General features: G+C 48.1%; 1 protein-coding gene across 1 annotated transcript in view; it reads right to left on the reverse strand.

Moving 5' to 3' along the window:
• LOC132208533 (uncharacterized) overlaps positions 1-13,526 on the reverse strand; it is a 26,563-nt gene extending 13,037 nt beyond the window's left edge. Inside the window, exons 1-2 of the mRNA XM_059644039.1 lie at positions 13,237-13,526; positions 288-424 (exon numbers count right to left, since the gene is read on the reverse strand). Coding sequence (XP_059500022.1) covers positions 288-424; positions 13,237-13,526 — 427 coding nt within the window. The remainder of the gene's footprint in view (positions 1-287; positions 425-13,236) is intronic.
• Between the last annotated feature and the right edge of the window lie 331 nt (positions 13,527-13,857).

Consider the following 13,857-nt stretch of genomic DNA (forward strand, 5'->3'; position numbering starts at 1 on the left):
TAAATGCAACAAGTCATAAGGCACCACAAATATGCACAAGTTAGAAAAAAGAAATTAGCTCAAAAACCATAAAAGTTAAGAGGGATACGGATACTTCAGCCTTTGGATTGTTTGTGAAGAATAGAAAGTGGGATGTTGTGGCCACTAAGTTGGGCGATCCCCGTAATGTTGATATGAATTCAGCAGTTAATTTTGAGATTCTTGTTGAAATTCTTTTCACCTTGTTTCCCTTTTGACATTGCCCAGGTTTGCAGAGCTCAGAGCAAGAGATTTTCTTTTCTTCTTACCTGCAGCATAGGGCGATGAAACGGCTGTCCCAGAGCCGTGACCTCCGCAACTCCTGAGACCACACGAGCACATTCGCCCGGGAATACACACGGACTGAGACGAAAGAACTATCGGGATAACAATACTCAGCGTGGTACTGGAAAAGGCAGCATGTACAAACAGAAAACAGCTGTAAATAGTGTCAAGAGGTGAAATCAAGTGATAAAGCTAAATTCATGGCTCTTTGCTTGCGTGCTCATTGTATTCAGAACAAAATCAACAAATTAATAGCACATTTCTAGGTTGACGGGCATGATTTTATAGCTATTACAAAGACATGGTTACAAGGAGATCAACACTGGAGCTAAGTGCGCAGGGCTATACGACATTCCAAAAAGACAGGCAGGAGGGAAAGTGACTGTAAGCGAAGAAATTACTATGAGAGCAAGAAACGATCTTGGATCGGAAGATGTAGAATCCAATTTTATTTATTTGTTAATGGGAGGAGGACATCCCTAGCTACGCAGTGTTTGTGGTCCATCCCTAATTGCCTCGGGGACAGTTCAAAGTCAATCATATTGCTGTGGGTCTGCAGTCACATGTAGGCCAGATCATGTAAGGGTGGCAGTTTCCTTCCCTAAAGCACATCAGTGAACCAGGTGAGTTTTTCTGACATTTGGCAATGAATTCATGGTCATCATTATATTCTTAATTCATGATTTTCTTTTATATTGAATTCAAATTCCACCATCTGCTGTGCTGGAATTTAAACACAGGTCCCCAGAATGTTATCTCAGTCTCTGAATTAACAGTCCAGCAATAATACCACTAGGCCATTTCCTCCCCCATCGTGGAACAAGAAAGCCTGTAGCTGATTCCCACTTGGGAAAAACAGCGAACCAGGAGCTTCTTAAATGGGCGATCGCATCTCCTTACATTTTAAGACAGCCATGGATAATCAGGACCTTGTGGGAAGGGACGAAATTGGGAGACGGAAAATTACATCAGTGTTAGGTAGGAGCTGAGCAGTATTAATTGGGAGGAGCTTTTATTGAACAAGTCAACATTTGATACGTGGGAGTTATTTAAAGACCTACTCTTCAGTTCAGAACTGGCCGATTCCAGGGAAGGAGGAATGACAAGGATGGCAATCTAAGGACATACGGACATAAGAAATAAAACAGGAGTAGGCCATCTGTCTCTTCCAGCTCGTTCCGCTGATCTTTTTTGCGGACTCAGCTCCACTTACCCTCCCATTCACCATAACCCTCAATTCCTTTCCTGTTCAAAGATCTATCTGTTTTGGCTTTCAAAACATTCAACAAGGGAACCTCAACTGTTTCAGTGGGCAGAGAATTCCACAGATTCACAACCCTTTGGATGAAGAAGCTCATCCTCAACTCAGTTTTATATCTGTTCACACTTATTTTGAGGCTGTGCCCCCGAGTTGGAATTTCGCCCATCAGTGGAAACAATTTCCGATCCATTTGTTTCATAATTTTAAAAGTTTCTATTAGATCACCCCTCATTCTTCTAAATTCCAGTGACTGCAATCCTAGTCTACTCAATCTCTCCCCATACAGCAACATTTTTAATTCTGGAATCAACCTCGTGAACCTCCTTTGCACCCCCTCCAGTGCAAGTACATCCTTTCTCAAGTGAGGAGACTAAAACTGTACAAACTACTCCACACCAAGCCTCACCAGCACCCTATACAACTGTAGCATACCCTCCCGATTTTTAAACTGCATCACTCTCGCAATGAAGGACACTATTCCATTTGCTGACTCAATTACCAGCCGCATCTGCAAACTACCTGATTCAGACACAAGGCTGCCCAGCTCACTCTGCGGAGCAGCATGCTACAATTTTTCACCATTTAAGCAAGACTCCATTTTTCCATAACTGCTACCAAAATGGATACCCTCACATCTACCATCATTGGACTCCATCTGCTGGACCCTTGTCCATTCACTTAAACTTTCTGCATCCTTCCGCAGATTTTCATTGTCCTCTTCAGACTTTACTCTCTCACTCATTTTAGTGTCATCTGTGAACATCGAAAAATACAGTGCAGAACAGGTCCTTCGGCCCTCCATGTTGCGCCAACCTGTGAACTAATCTAAGCCCGTTCCCTCACACTATCCCATCATCATCTTTCTGCTTATCCAAGGACTGTTCAAATGCCCTGAATGTGGCTGAGTTAACTGCATTGGCAGGCAGGGCATTCCACGCCCTTACCACTCTCTGGGTAAAGAACCTGCCTCTGACATCTGTCTTCAATCCATCACCCCTCAATTTGTAGCTGAGCCCCCTCGTACAAGCCAACATCATCATCCTAGGAAAAAGACTCTCACCGTCCACCCTGACTCATCTTTCTCTGATCGTCTTGTATGTTTCTATTAAAGGCCCTCTTAGCCTTCTTCTCTCCAATGAGGACAGACTCGAGTCGCTCAGCCTTCTCTCATAAGACCTTCACTCCAGACCAGGCAACATCCTGGTAAATCTCCTCTGCTCCTTTTCCAATGCTTCCGAATTCGTCCCGCAATGGAGCGACCAGAACAGGTCGCACGAGCGTTTTGTGCAGTTGCAGCATGACATCACGGCTCTGGAACTCAATCCCTCTACCAATCAAGTCTAACACACCGTATGCCTTCTTCACAGCACTATCAACATGAGTGGCAACTTTCAGAGATCTATGTACATGGACGCCAAGGTCCCTCTGCACATCCGCACTACCAAGAATCTTTCCATTGGCCCAGTATTGTACCTTCCTATTATTCCTCCCAAAGCGAATCACCTCACATTGAACTCCATTTGCCACCTTTCCGCCCAATTTTGCACTTTATCCAAGTCTCCCTGCAACATGCGACATTCTTCCACATTGTCCACCACTCCACCGACTTTAGTGTCATTTGCAAACTTACTAACCCATCCACCTATGCCTGCGTCCAAGTCATTTATAAAAATGACAAACAGCAGTGGGCCAAAAACAGATCCTTGAGGCACACCACTAGTAACCGGACTCCAGGCTGAATATTTTCCATCAAACACCACTGGTTGCCTTTTTACCGAAAGCCAGTTTCTAATCCAAACTGCGAAATCTCCCTCAATCACATGGCTCCGTATTTTCTCCAATAGCCTACCATGTGGAACCTTATCAAAGGCTTTACTGAAGTCCACGTACACTACGTCAACTGGCCTTCTCTCATCCACATGCTTGGTCACCTCCTCAAAATCTTCATGAGGTTTGTGAGACACGACCTGCCCTTGACAAATCCATGTTGACTATCTCCAATCAAATTGTTGCTTCCGAGATGATTATAAACCCTATCTCTTATAACCCTTTCCAAAACTTGTCCTGCAACAGACGTAAGGCTCACTGGCTGTAATTGCCTGGCTCATCTCTACTGCCCTTCTTGAACAAGGGCACAACATTTGCAATCCTCAGTCCTCTGGTGTTAAACCTGCAGACAATGAGGACTCAAAGATCAAAGCCAAGGGCTCCGCCACCTCCTCCCGAGCTTTCCAGAGAATTCTCGGAAAAATCCTCTCAGGCCCAGGGGATTTATCGAGCTTCACACCTTCTAGAATTGATAACATCTCCTCCTTACTAACCTGAATCCTTTCAAGTCTAATAGCACGTATCTCAGTCGTCTCCTCGATGATATTCTCCTCTTCCTCAGTGAAAACAGATGAGAAATATTCATTTAGCACCTCTCCGATCTCTACCCGGTCCACACACAACTTCCCACTTCTGTCTTTGATTGGCCCTATTCCTACCCCAGTCATCCTTATATTCCTCACATACCTTGAGAAAACTTTACAGATCTCCTTTATTCTACCTGCGAATGACTGCTCAGGACCCCTCCTTGCTCTTCTTAACTCTCTCTTTAAATCCTTCCTTGCTCATCTGTAACTCTCCATCGCATCAACTGATCCATCTCATCTCACCGTCACATAAACCTCGCTCTTCTGCTTAACGCGAGATACAATTTCTTTAGTAAACCAGGGTTCCCCTACCTTATCACTGACCCCTGCCTGACAGGGACGTACCTATCAAGGACACGCAATATCTGTTACTTAAACCAGCTCCCCATTTCGATTGTCCCCATCCCCTGCATTTTCCTACCCCATTCTTCGCCTCCTAAGTCTTGCCCAATTATAATTGCCTTCCCCCATCTGTAAGTCTTGCCCTGTGGCAAGTTCCTCTCCCACTCCATCGCTAAACTAAACGTAACCGAATTATGGTCACTCTCTCCAAAGTGCTCATCTACCACTAAATCAAACACCTGGCCTGGTTCACTGTCAAGTACCAGATCCAGCGTGGCCTCCCCTCTTGTCGGCCCTTCGACGTACCATGTCGGGAAACGCTCCTGCGTGCATTGGACGAAAACTCATCCATCCGACGTACGAGAGTTACAGCATTTCCAGTCAATGTTTAGGAAGTTAAAATCTCCAAATAATGACCACCCTGTTCCTTTCACTCCTGCCCAGAATCGTTTTGCCAATCCTCTCCTTCAGATCCCTGGAACTTTGCAGAGGCCTATTACAAAACTCCCAGCAGCGTGGCCTCTCCTCTCCTGTTTCTGACATCAGCCCATACCACCTCAGTAGACCAGTCCTCCTCAAAAGTTTTTTCAGCCTCCGTTATACTGTCCTCGACAAACAAAGCCACACCTCCCCCTCTTTTCCCACCTTACCTGATCTTACTCAAAGATCTGAACCCTGGAACCTGCAACATCCATTCCTGACCCTGCTCTATCCATGTCTCCGTAATGGCCACAACATCGAAGCCCCAGGTACCTATCCATGCTGCAAGCTCACCTCGCTTATTCCGGATACTCCTGGCAGTCAAGTAGACACACTTCAATTCAGCTTGCTGTTTGCCAGCACACTCCTGTGACACTGAGATCCTGTCCATGTCCTCTCTATTCTCTTTCTCCTGTGTACTGAAACTACACCACAGTTTCCCATCCCCTTGCTAAGCTAGTTTAAACCCACCCGAACAGCACTAGCAAATTTCCCGCCCAGGATATTAGTGCCCCTCTGGTTCAAGTGGAGACCGTCCTGTTTGTACAGGTACCACCTTCCCCAGAATGAGCCCCAATTGTCCATGTACCTGAAGCCCTCCCACCTGCAGCATCCCTGCAGCCACGTGTTCAGCTGAAATCTCTCCCTGTTCTTTGCCTCGCTATCACTTGGCACGGGTAACAAACCAGAGATAACCACTCTGTTTGTTTGAGCTCTCAGCTTCCAGCGGAGCTCCCTGAAATCCTGCCTGACGTCCCTATCCCTCTTTCTACCTATGTCGTTGGTCCCTCCCGAAGGGAGAGGCCCTTCAGGACCCCAAAGACACTATCCGAGACAACACGGACCCTAGCACCTGGAGGCAACGCACCAATCGTGAGTCTCTTCGGTTTCAAACAAGCCTTCTATCTGTCCCTCTAACTATTCAGTCCCCAATGACTAACACTCTCCTCCTATACCCCCTTCCCTTCGTTGCAAGAGCGACAGACTCTGTGCCAGAGACCTGCACCCCAGTCAGTATTGAGGTAATGCCTCATCGTAAGGAGGTCAGAATTGACGGAGTGGCAGATATTTAGAGGGTCAGTACTGAGGCAGTGCACAACCGTCCGAGGGTCAGTACTTCAGGAGAACCCCATTATCAGAAGGTCAACACGAATGGAGAGTCACATCGTCAATGGTTCAATCCTGAGGAACACTTCATCATCATAGGGTCAGTCCTGAGGCAGTGCTTCATTGTCAGAGGGTCAGTATTAAGGTTTAGAATTGAGGGAGTGCTATCTGATTATGTCACTCTGACAATGAGGCACTGCCTCAGGAATGAGCCTCTGACAATGAGGCACTTTCTCACTTCTGAATCTCTGACAAGGAAGCATTCCCTCAGTGCAAACCCTCTGTATGGACCCGATGTCAATGAGGCACTCGCTGAGTACTGACCCTCTGACAAAGTTCCAATAGCTTACTACTGACCTTCTAATCATGTGCCCCCTACCCCATTTCTAAATCTGTTACATTGAGGGCACTGCCTCAGAACTGACACACTGGCTATAAGGCAGTCCGTAAAGACTGACCCGCTGATCATGAGGCTGTCCCTCAGTTAACGACCCTCTAAATATGAGGCACTCCAGTAATTCTGACCGTCAGGAGCTACCTCAATGTTGACTCACTGATATAGAGGCACTGCCTCAGAATTGACATGCTGACGATGGGGCACTTGCTCAGGACAGACCCTCTGGTAGAGCTGCAGGTTTGATATTAGAGCAGTGATGCACCGCGAGCAGGTCAGTATTAAGGGAGTGCCACACAGTCAGTGGACCAATATTAGGGGAGTGCCACACTGTCACAGGATCACTCTTAATGGAGTGCTGCACTTGTGGTGAGTGAGTACTGAGGCAGTGCGGCACTGCAAAGGGTCAGTAATGAGAGGAAGCTCCATTTTCAGAGGGTTAGCACAGAGGAAGTGCTTAATCAGAGAGTTATTTCAGAGAGAGTGCTGTATTGTCAGAGTTTCGCACTGAGGGAGTATCACACAATCAGAGGTCCAATATTAAGGAAACAGTGCACTGTTGGAGGGTTGATATAAAGGGAGGGCTGCACTGTCAGAGGGTTAATGATGTGGGAGTGCTGAAATATCACAGAATCAGCCCTGAGAAGTGCTGCACATTCAGAGAGTTAGTGCTGAGGGAGTGGTCTAATGTGAAAAGATTGATATCAAGGGGCACTGCCGAAGGATCAGTAGTGCAATACTGTCAGAAAAACAATATTGAGGGAGTTCTGCTGTGTCAGTGGGTCAATATTACAGGATTGCGACACGATCCACGTATCAATGTCAGACGGTCAGTCCTGAGGGAGTGCTGCACTGTTGGAGGGCCAATATTGAGTGTGTGCGACACTCAAGAGGATCATTTTGTTGGACTTGTGCACTGTCAGAAGTTCAATTGTAAGCAAGTGCCACACTGGTAGCGGGTTAATATTATGGGAGTGCTGCACTGTCAGACGGTTAAAGATGAGGGAAAGCTCATCATCTGACAGGGCATCACTCCCTTCAGACGAACCCTCAGGCGGTGCAGCACTCCAACAAGTTAGTTTCAGAGGCATGTTGTCCCATCAAATTGACCCAGTGAGACAGGAGCATGCACTTAATATCGACCCTCTCACAATGCTGCACTGCCTTAATATAGGCCCTCTGGCAGGGCGGCTCCCTTTCAGTACACACCTTCCAACAGCACAGCACTCTCCCATCATTGACCCCCTGACAGTGCAGTACTCTCTTAATACTGAATGTGTCACACTGCACAGCTCCATTAAAATTGACCCAAGCAATCCATGAATATTTGCCCACTGACAGTGCAACTCTTCCTCAGTTCTGACTCTCTGACAGTGCAGCACTCCCCGAAATACTGTCAGAGGGTCAATACTGAGAGAATGCTGCACTGTCAGAGTCAGCTCCCTGCAGTCCTAGCAGATGTTCAGTATTAAAGGTATGCCGCATTGGGAGTGCGTGAGCGTCAGTGAATTCTGCACTGCAAGAGGGTCAACAATGAGGAAGAACTGCAATGTCAATGTAACAGGGTCAGAACCGAGTGCCTCACAATCAGAGGGTCAGGATTGAGGTCAGAATTGAGACAGTTATGCAGGACTAGAGTGTCAGTGCTGTGGTCGAGTAGCACTCAGAGGGTCAGTACCGAGGGAAAGCTTCATTGTCAATGGATCACTTCTGAGGCTGTGCTACTTCGTCAGAGGGCCATCCGAATGCGGTGCCTCATTGTAATGGGATAAGAATTGAGGGAATCGCACAATCGGAGGATCAGAACTGAGGTCCTGCAGCACTATCAGCAGAGGGTCACTACTGATGGAGTGCCTTATTGTTAGAGGGTCAGTGCTGAGGGAGTGCATCGTTGTCAACGGATCAAATTGAGATGATGCCTCATTTTAATATGGTCAGTTTGAGGTAGTGCAACACTGTCAGGGGGCCAGGAGTACTGAGGAAGCGCTGAAAATCCCCATGATTAAGGGAAGACCCTCATGTTTAAAATGTCAAAACAGAGAGAGGGCATAATGGCCAGAGGGTCAGTTCTGAGTTTGTACCTTGTTGCCAGGCGGCTAGTTATGAGGGAGTACCGAATCTCTGGGAGTGGCTCATCTGTCAGAGAGTCAGGACTGAGGGGCTGCTGACCGTCTCTCAGTGCTGTAATTCCCCAGCACTGACCCGCTGGCACACTCTTACTGTTGACCCTCTCAGAGGGCAGTTTCCCTTCGTACTGACTCCCCTCAGTGTAGCACTCCCTCGTTGCTAACCCAACTCTGTGTCGCAGACCATTAATATTGACCCTCTGACAGTGCAGTGCTCTGTGATGACTCACTGTTCTGACAGTGCAGTTCTCCCTCAGTAGTGACACTCTGACAGTGCAGCACTTGCTAAAAATTGGCCTTCCGACAGTGTGGAGCTCACTCATTGATGACAGTGACAATGCAGCACTCCCTCAGTACTTACTCTGCAACACTTCAGCACGTGCTCATCATTGACCCTCTGACAGTATTGCAGTCACTTAATATTGAGCCTCAGTCCTGGAGCACTGTCTGAAGATTGACCTCCTGACAGTGAAGCTCTCCCTTAATATTGACCCTCTGAGAGGGTGACTTTCTCTCAGTGCTGACCCTTCAGTGGTGTCGCATGACTTACCACTTTCCCATCACCACCTTATGCTACCGCATCCCCCCCCCACCGCATCAACATCATCTTTCTGAAATTGTTGCATTCCCTGAATTTTAACACTCTGATAATGCAGAATTCCTTCATTATTGACCCAATGAGAACATAGCAGACCCTTCTTCTTGACGCTCTGTCAGTGCAGTGCTCCCTGAAAACTGGCCCTCCCTCAGTGCAGCACTCCCGTAGTAAAGAGCTCCCCCCCCGGCCTGACCCCTATTCAGTGCTGAGCTGCACTCAGTGCTGAACCCCCCCACCCCGAGTGCTGACCTCCCGTAAGCTGAACCACTACAGTGCTGCACCCCCTCATTGTTGACCGGCCACTGAGTGCACATCCCCGCTTACTGCAGCTCTCCCACTGTGCTGGCTCCCCCTCAGTGCTAACAACCCACAGTGCAGTACCCCCTCAGTGCTGACCACTTTCAATTCTGACACCGCACTCCTTGTCAAGGAGACAGAATCAAGGCAGTGCGACAGGATTAGAGTGTCAGTGCTGTGGTACAGTAGTACTCTGAGGGTCAGTACACAGGGAAAGATTCATTGTCAATGGGTCAGTTCTGAGGCTGTGCTACTTTGTCAGAGGGCCATACTAATGCGGTGCCTCATTGTGGGGTTGACACTGAGGGCGGTGTGAGTGAAAAGAATGAGACAGTGTTGCACTGAGCAGGGACAGCATCATAAGAGTGCTGCACTGAGCAGGGTCAACACTGAGGGAGTGCTGCACTGAGGTCGGGTTAGCATTGAGAGGTGGTCAGCACTGAGGCAGTGATGGGGTGTTAGCACTGAGGGAGTGCTGCACTGAGGAGTACTCAGCACTGGGATGGTGTCAGCACTGGGGAAGTGCTCCATGAAGGGGGTTTCAGCAATGAGGGGCGAGTTTGCACCGAGGGGGATCCAATATGAAGGAAGTACTGCACTATCTGACGATCAATAATAAGGGTGTGCTCCACTCTCGGAGGGTCATTCTTGAGGAAGCACCGCGTTGTTGGACAGTCAGTACTGAGGGAGTGTTGCATGGTCAGTGTCATCACTGCGGGAGCTCTACACTGTTGGAAGGTCAATACTAAGAGTGTGCTGCACTGTTAGACAGTCAATGATGAGCTAGTGATGCATGTGCGACATTCCCTCAACTCTTATCCCATTACAATGAGGCACTGCATTAGTGTGGCCCTCTGACAAAGTAGCACAGCTTTAGAACTGACCCAGTGATCATGAAGCTTTCCCTCAGTACTGGACCTCAGAGTGCTCCTCAGCCACAACACTGACTCTCTAATCCTGCAGTCCTGTCTCAATTCTGACCTCAGTCTTGACCCTGTTCCATTGACATTGCAGTTCTTCCTTACCATGGACACTCCGGCCATGGGACACCACTGTTGGCCCTGTTGCAGTGCAGAATTCACTGACACTCACCCTCTCCCATACCTTCAATACTGAATGTCTGATAGGACTGCGGGCAGCTGACTCTGACAGTGCAGCATTCTCTCAGTATCGACCCTCTGACAGTAATTAGGGGACTGCTGCATTGTCAGAGAGTCAGGACTGAGGAAGAGCTGTACTATCAGAGGGCAAATATTAATGGAGTTGTGCACTGTCACAAATTCAATATTCACAGAGGGCTGCACTGTCAGAGAATCAATGATGACGGGGCAGTGCGTTGTGAAAAGACCTGTAATAAAAGGCATGCGGCCTTTCAGAGGGACTAAACGGAGTGCTTCACTGTGAGAGGGCCAACATTAGTAAATGCTCCAGTCTCAGAGGGTCAATGTGATGGGAGAACATCTCTCTGACATGATCTTGTTGGTGGGTCAGCGCTGACGTAGTGCTGCACCGTCCGAGGGGTCGGAGAAAGGGAGTGATGCACGACCAGGTGATCAGGGAGTGCTGAAGTGAGGGGGTCGTCAGCTATAAGTGGGTGAGCTCTGAGGGAGTGCAGCACAGTGTGGGGTCAGCACTGCGGGAGTGCTGTTCCGAGGGGGATCAGGACTGAAGGGGGTCAGCACTGAAGCAGGTCAGCGTTGAGGGAGTGCTGCACTGAGGGGTTCAGAATAAAGGGTATGCTACACTGAATGGGTCAGAAATGAGAGGGGGGTCAGCACTGAGGGAGAGCGGCACTTTAAGATGTTCAATATTACTGTGTCCTGCACTGTGAAAGGGTCAGTATGAAGGCAGCACTGCAATATCAGAGAGGCAATGATGAGTGTGTGCTGCACTGCTGAAGGGTTAAATTTGAAGTGGTGTCCCACGGCCAGAGTGTCAATGGTAAGGGAGCATGGCATTCTCAGAGTGTTATTGCTGAGAGAATACCAGTATGACGGAGGGTTAATACTGTGGCAGAGATGCACCGACAGAGAATCAGTCATCAGAGAGTACGCAGTGTTGGACGGTCAGTACTGAGGGAGTGTTTCACAATCAGAGCGTCAGTTGTCTGGCAGTGCTGGAAAAGCTCAGCAGGTCTGGCAGCATCTGTGGAGGCAAAAACAGAGCTAACATTTCGGGTCCAGTGACCCTTCCTCTGAACTGTTCTGAGGAAGATCCCCAGTTCTGAGGAAGGGTCAATGGACTCGAAACGTTGAATCTGTTTTCTCCTGCACAGATGCTGCCAGGCCTGCTGAGATTTTCCGGCAACTTTCTTTTTGTTCCCGACTTACAGCATCTGCAGTTCTTTTGTTTTTTATGTCTGGCAGTGCTTGTTTGCTTGTGACCTTCTGAAAGCACAGCACACCCATAATCTTGGCCCTGTGACAGGCCAGCACTCCCTCAGGACTGATCCTCCAACAATGGAGCATTCCTTCAATACCGACCACCAGCGCAGCACTTTATTTCTGAGAGTAGTCTGAAAGAAACTACCTTTGCTTACCCAGAGACACAGGGAGAGCAAGTGCGTATTCTGTAGGTGACTCAGGATGTATTGTAACCTTAACAAGTCAAACAGTATTTCAGATTAGTTTATAATTAAAGATTATTCCAACTGTCTTCCTCGAAAAGTACAGTCCCTACATGGGGCTGATACTAATACACTCACTCAGAAGTGACCCTCCAGCAAAGCAGCCCTGCCTCAGAACTGACCCTGTGACAATGAGCTACTCCATCAGCAGTGAATCTGTAATCACGTGGCACTCCCTCAATTCTGAAAACATTACACTGAGGCACTCCTACAAAGGCCTCTGCGTTTTAGGGGTTATTTACAGTGATCCCTGTGTTTTACAGGTTATTGAAAGGGGTCACTGTTTTCAGGTTTATTTTCACCCTCCAATCTTGCAGCACTCCCTCAATTCAGGCGTGTAGCAGTGATGTCTCCAGGCTGAATCTCGAAAAGTGTTGCAAACCCTCAATTCTGATCTGCTCAAAATGAGCCACTGACTGAGTATTGGCCTTCTGACAAAAAGTCACTTATTCAGAACTGGCCTTCTGACAATGTGGCACTCGTCCACATCTGACCCTCCACCAGTGAGGTACTGCCGCAGAACTGATCCGCTGACAGTAAAGCACTGCCCGCTCAGTTCTGACCCTCTGACAGAGCTGCAATACTTCAGGACTGAACTTCTAATCATCTTGTCCTCCATCAACTCTGAATCCAATGCACTGAGCTACTGACTCAGTATTTACAGTCTGCTCCTCATACACCCTCAGAATTGACCCTAAGGCAATGTGACCCTGCCTCAGAACTAACTCTGTGACAATGAGGCACTTACTCAGTGCTGAATCTCTAATTGTGTAGCACTCCCTCAGTTTTTAGGCACTCCTTCCAGACTGGCACACTCTCAAGGCTGATCCTGCAGCAATGAGGAATTGCCTTACAACACAGCCACGAACAACAAGGCCCTCTTTAGGACAGTGTCTGATAACGAGGCACTCACTTGGTTCTGAGCCTCTGACAATGAAGCACTTGCTCAAGTCTGACCACATTAAAATGAGGCACCCTCAAACTGATCTGAAACACCTCAGTTTCGACATTCTGATGGCTCTGAAATGCCTCAGTTTATATCCTCTGACCGGTCTTTTAATTCTGACAATTACAGTGAAGGTCAGCCTCCGTGCTGACACTCGGAGTACATCACTCCCTCTGACAGTGTTGCACACCCTGAGCATCACTGACAGTTTCAGCGTTCCCTCAATATGGACCAACTCACAATGCAGCACTCCCCTCACATTATTATTTATATTGACGATCTGACAGTACAGCCCACCCCAGTGCTGACCCTCCGACAGCGCAGCATTCCCTCATTACTCACCCTTTGATACTGTAGCCCACCTTTGGTAATGACACTCTGACAGTGTCACACTCCCTTACTATCGGCCCTTCAACAGTGCAGCACTCCCTCAACGATGACACCGTAACGATGCAGGATTCCCTCAGTCCTGGCTCTGCAACAGTCAAGCATTCAATCAACACTGACCCTCTGTTAGTGCAGCACACCCCTAATATTGATCCTGTGACAGTGCAGCACTCCCTTAATATTGGCCTTCCGACAGAGTGGCACTTTCTTGACGAAGACACTCTGACAATACAGTTTTCCCTCATTGCTGATCCTCTGGCAGTGCAGCATTCTGCCATCATTGGCACCTTGCCAGTGGAGCTACATGCTTCTTATTGACCCTCCACAGTGCAGCACTGCCTCTCTACTGACTCCACAACATTAATATTGATCCCCGAACGGGAGGTTCTCTTTCATACCCACCCCAACAAAGAGAAGCCCTCCCTCATCTTTAACCCTCTGACAGTGCAGCACTCCCTTAATATTAACCCGCTGCCAGTGTGGCACTCCGTTACAGTGCAGAACTCCAACAAAGTGATCATCTGAGTGTCGCGCACACACTCAATATTGACCCTCCAACAGCGTAGCCCTCCCTCA

The sequence above is a fragment of the Stegostoma tigrinum genome, unplaced genomic scaffold (genome assembly GCF_030684315.1).
Source record: "Stegostoma tigrinum isolate sSteTig4 unplaced genomic scaffold, sSteTig4.hap1 scaffold_453, whole genome shotgun sequence".
Lineage (NCBI taxonomy): Eukaryota > Metazoa > Chordata > Chondrichthyes > Orectolobiformes > Stegostomatidae > Stegostoma > Stegostoma tigrinum.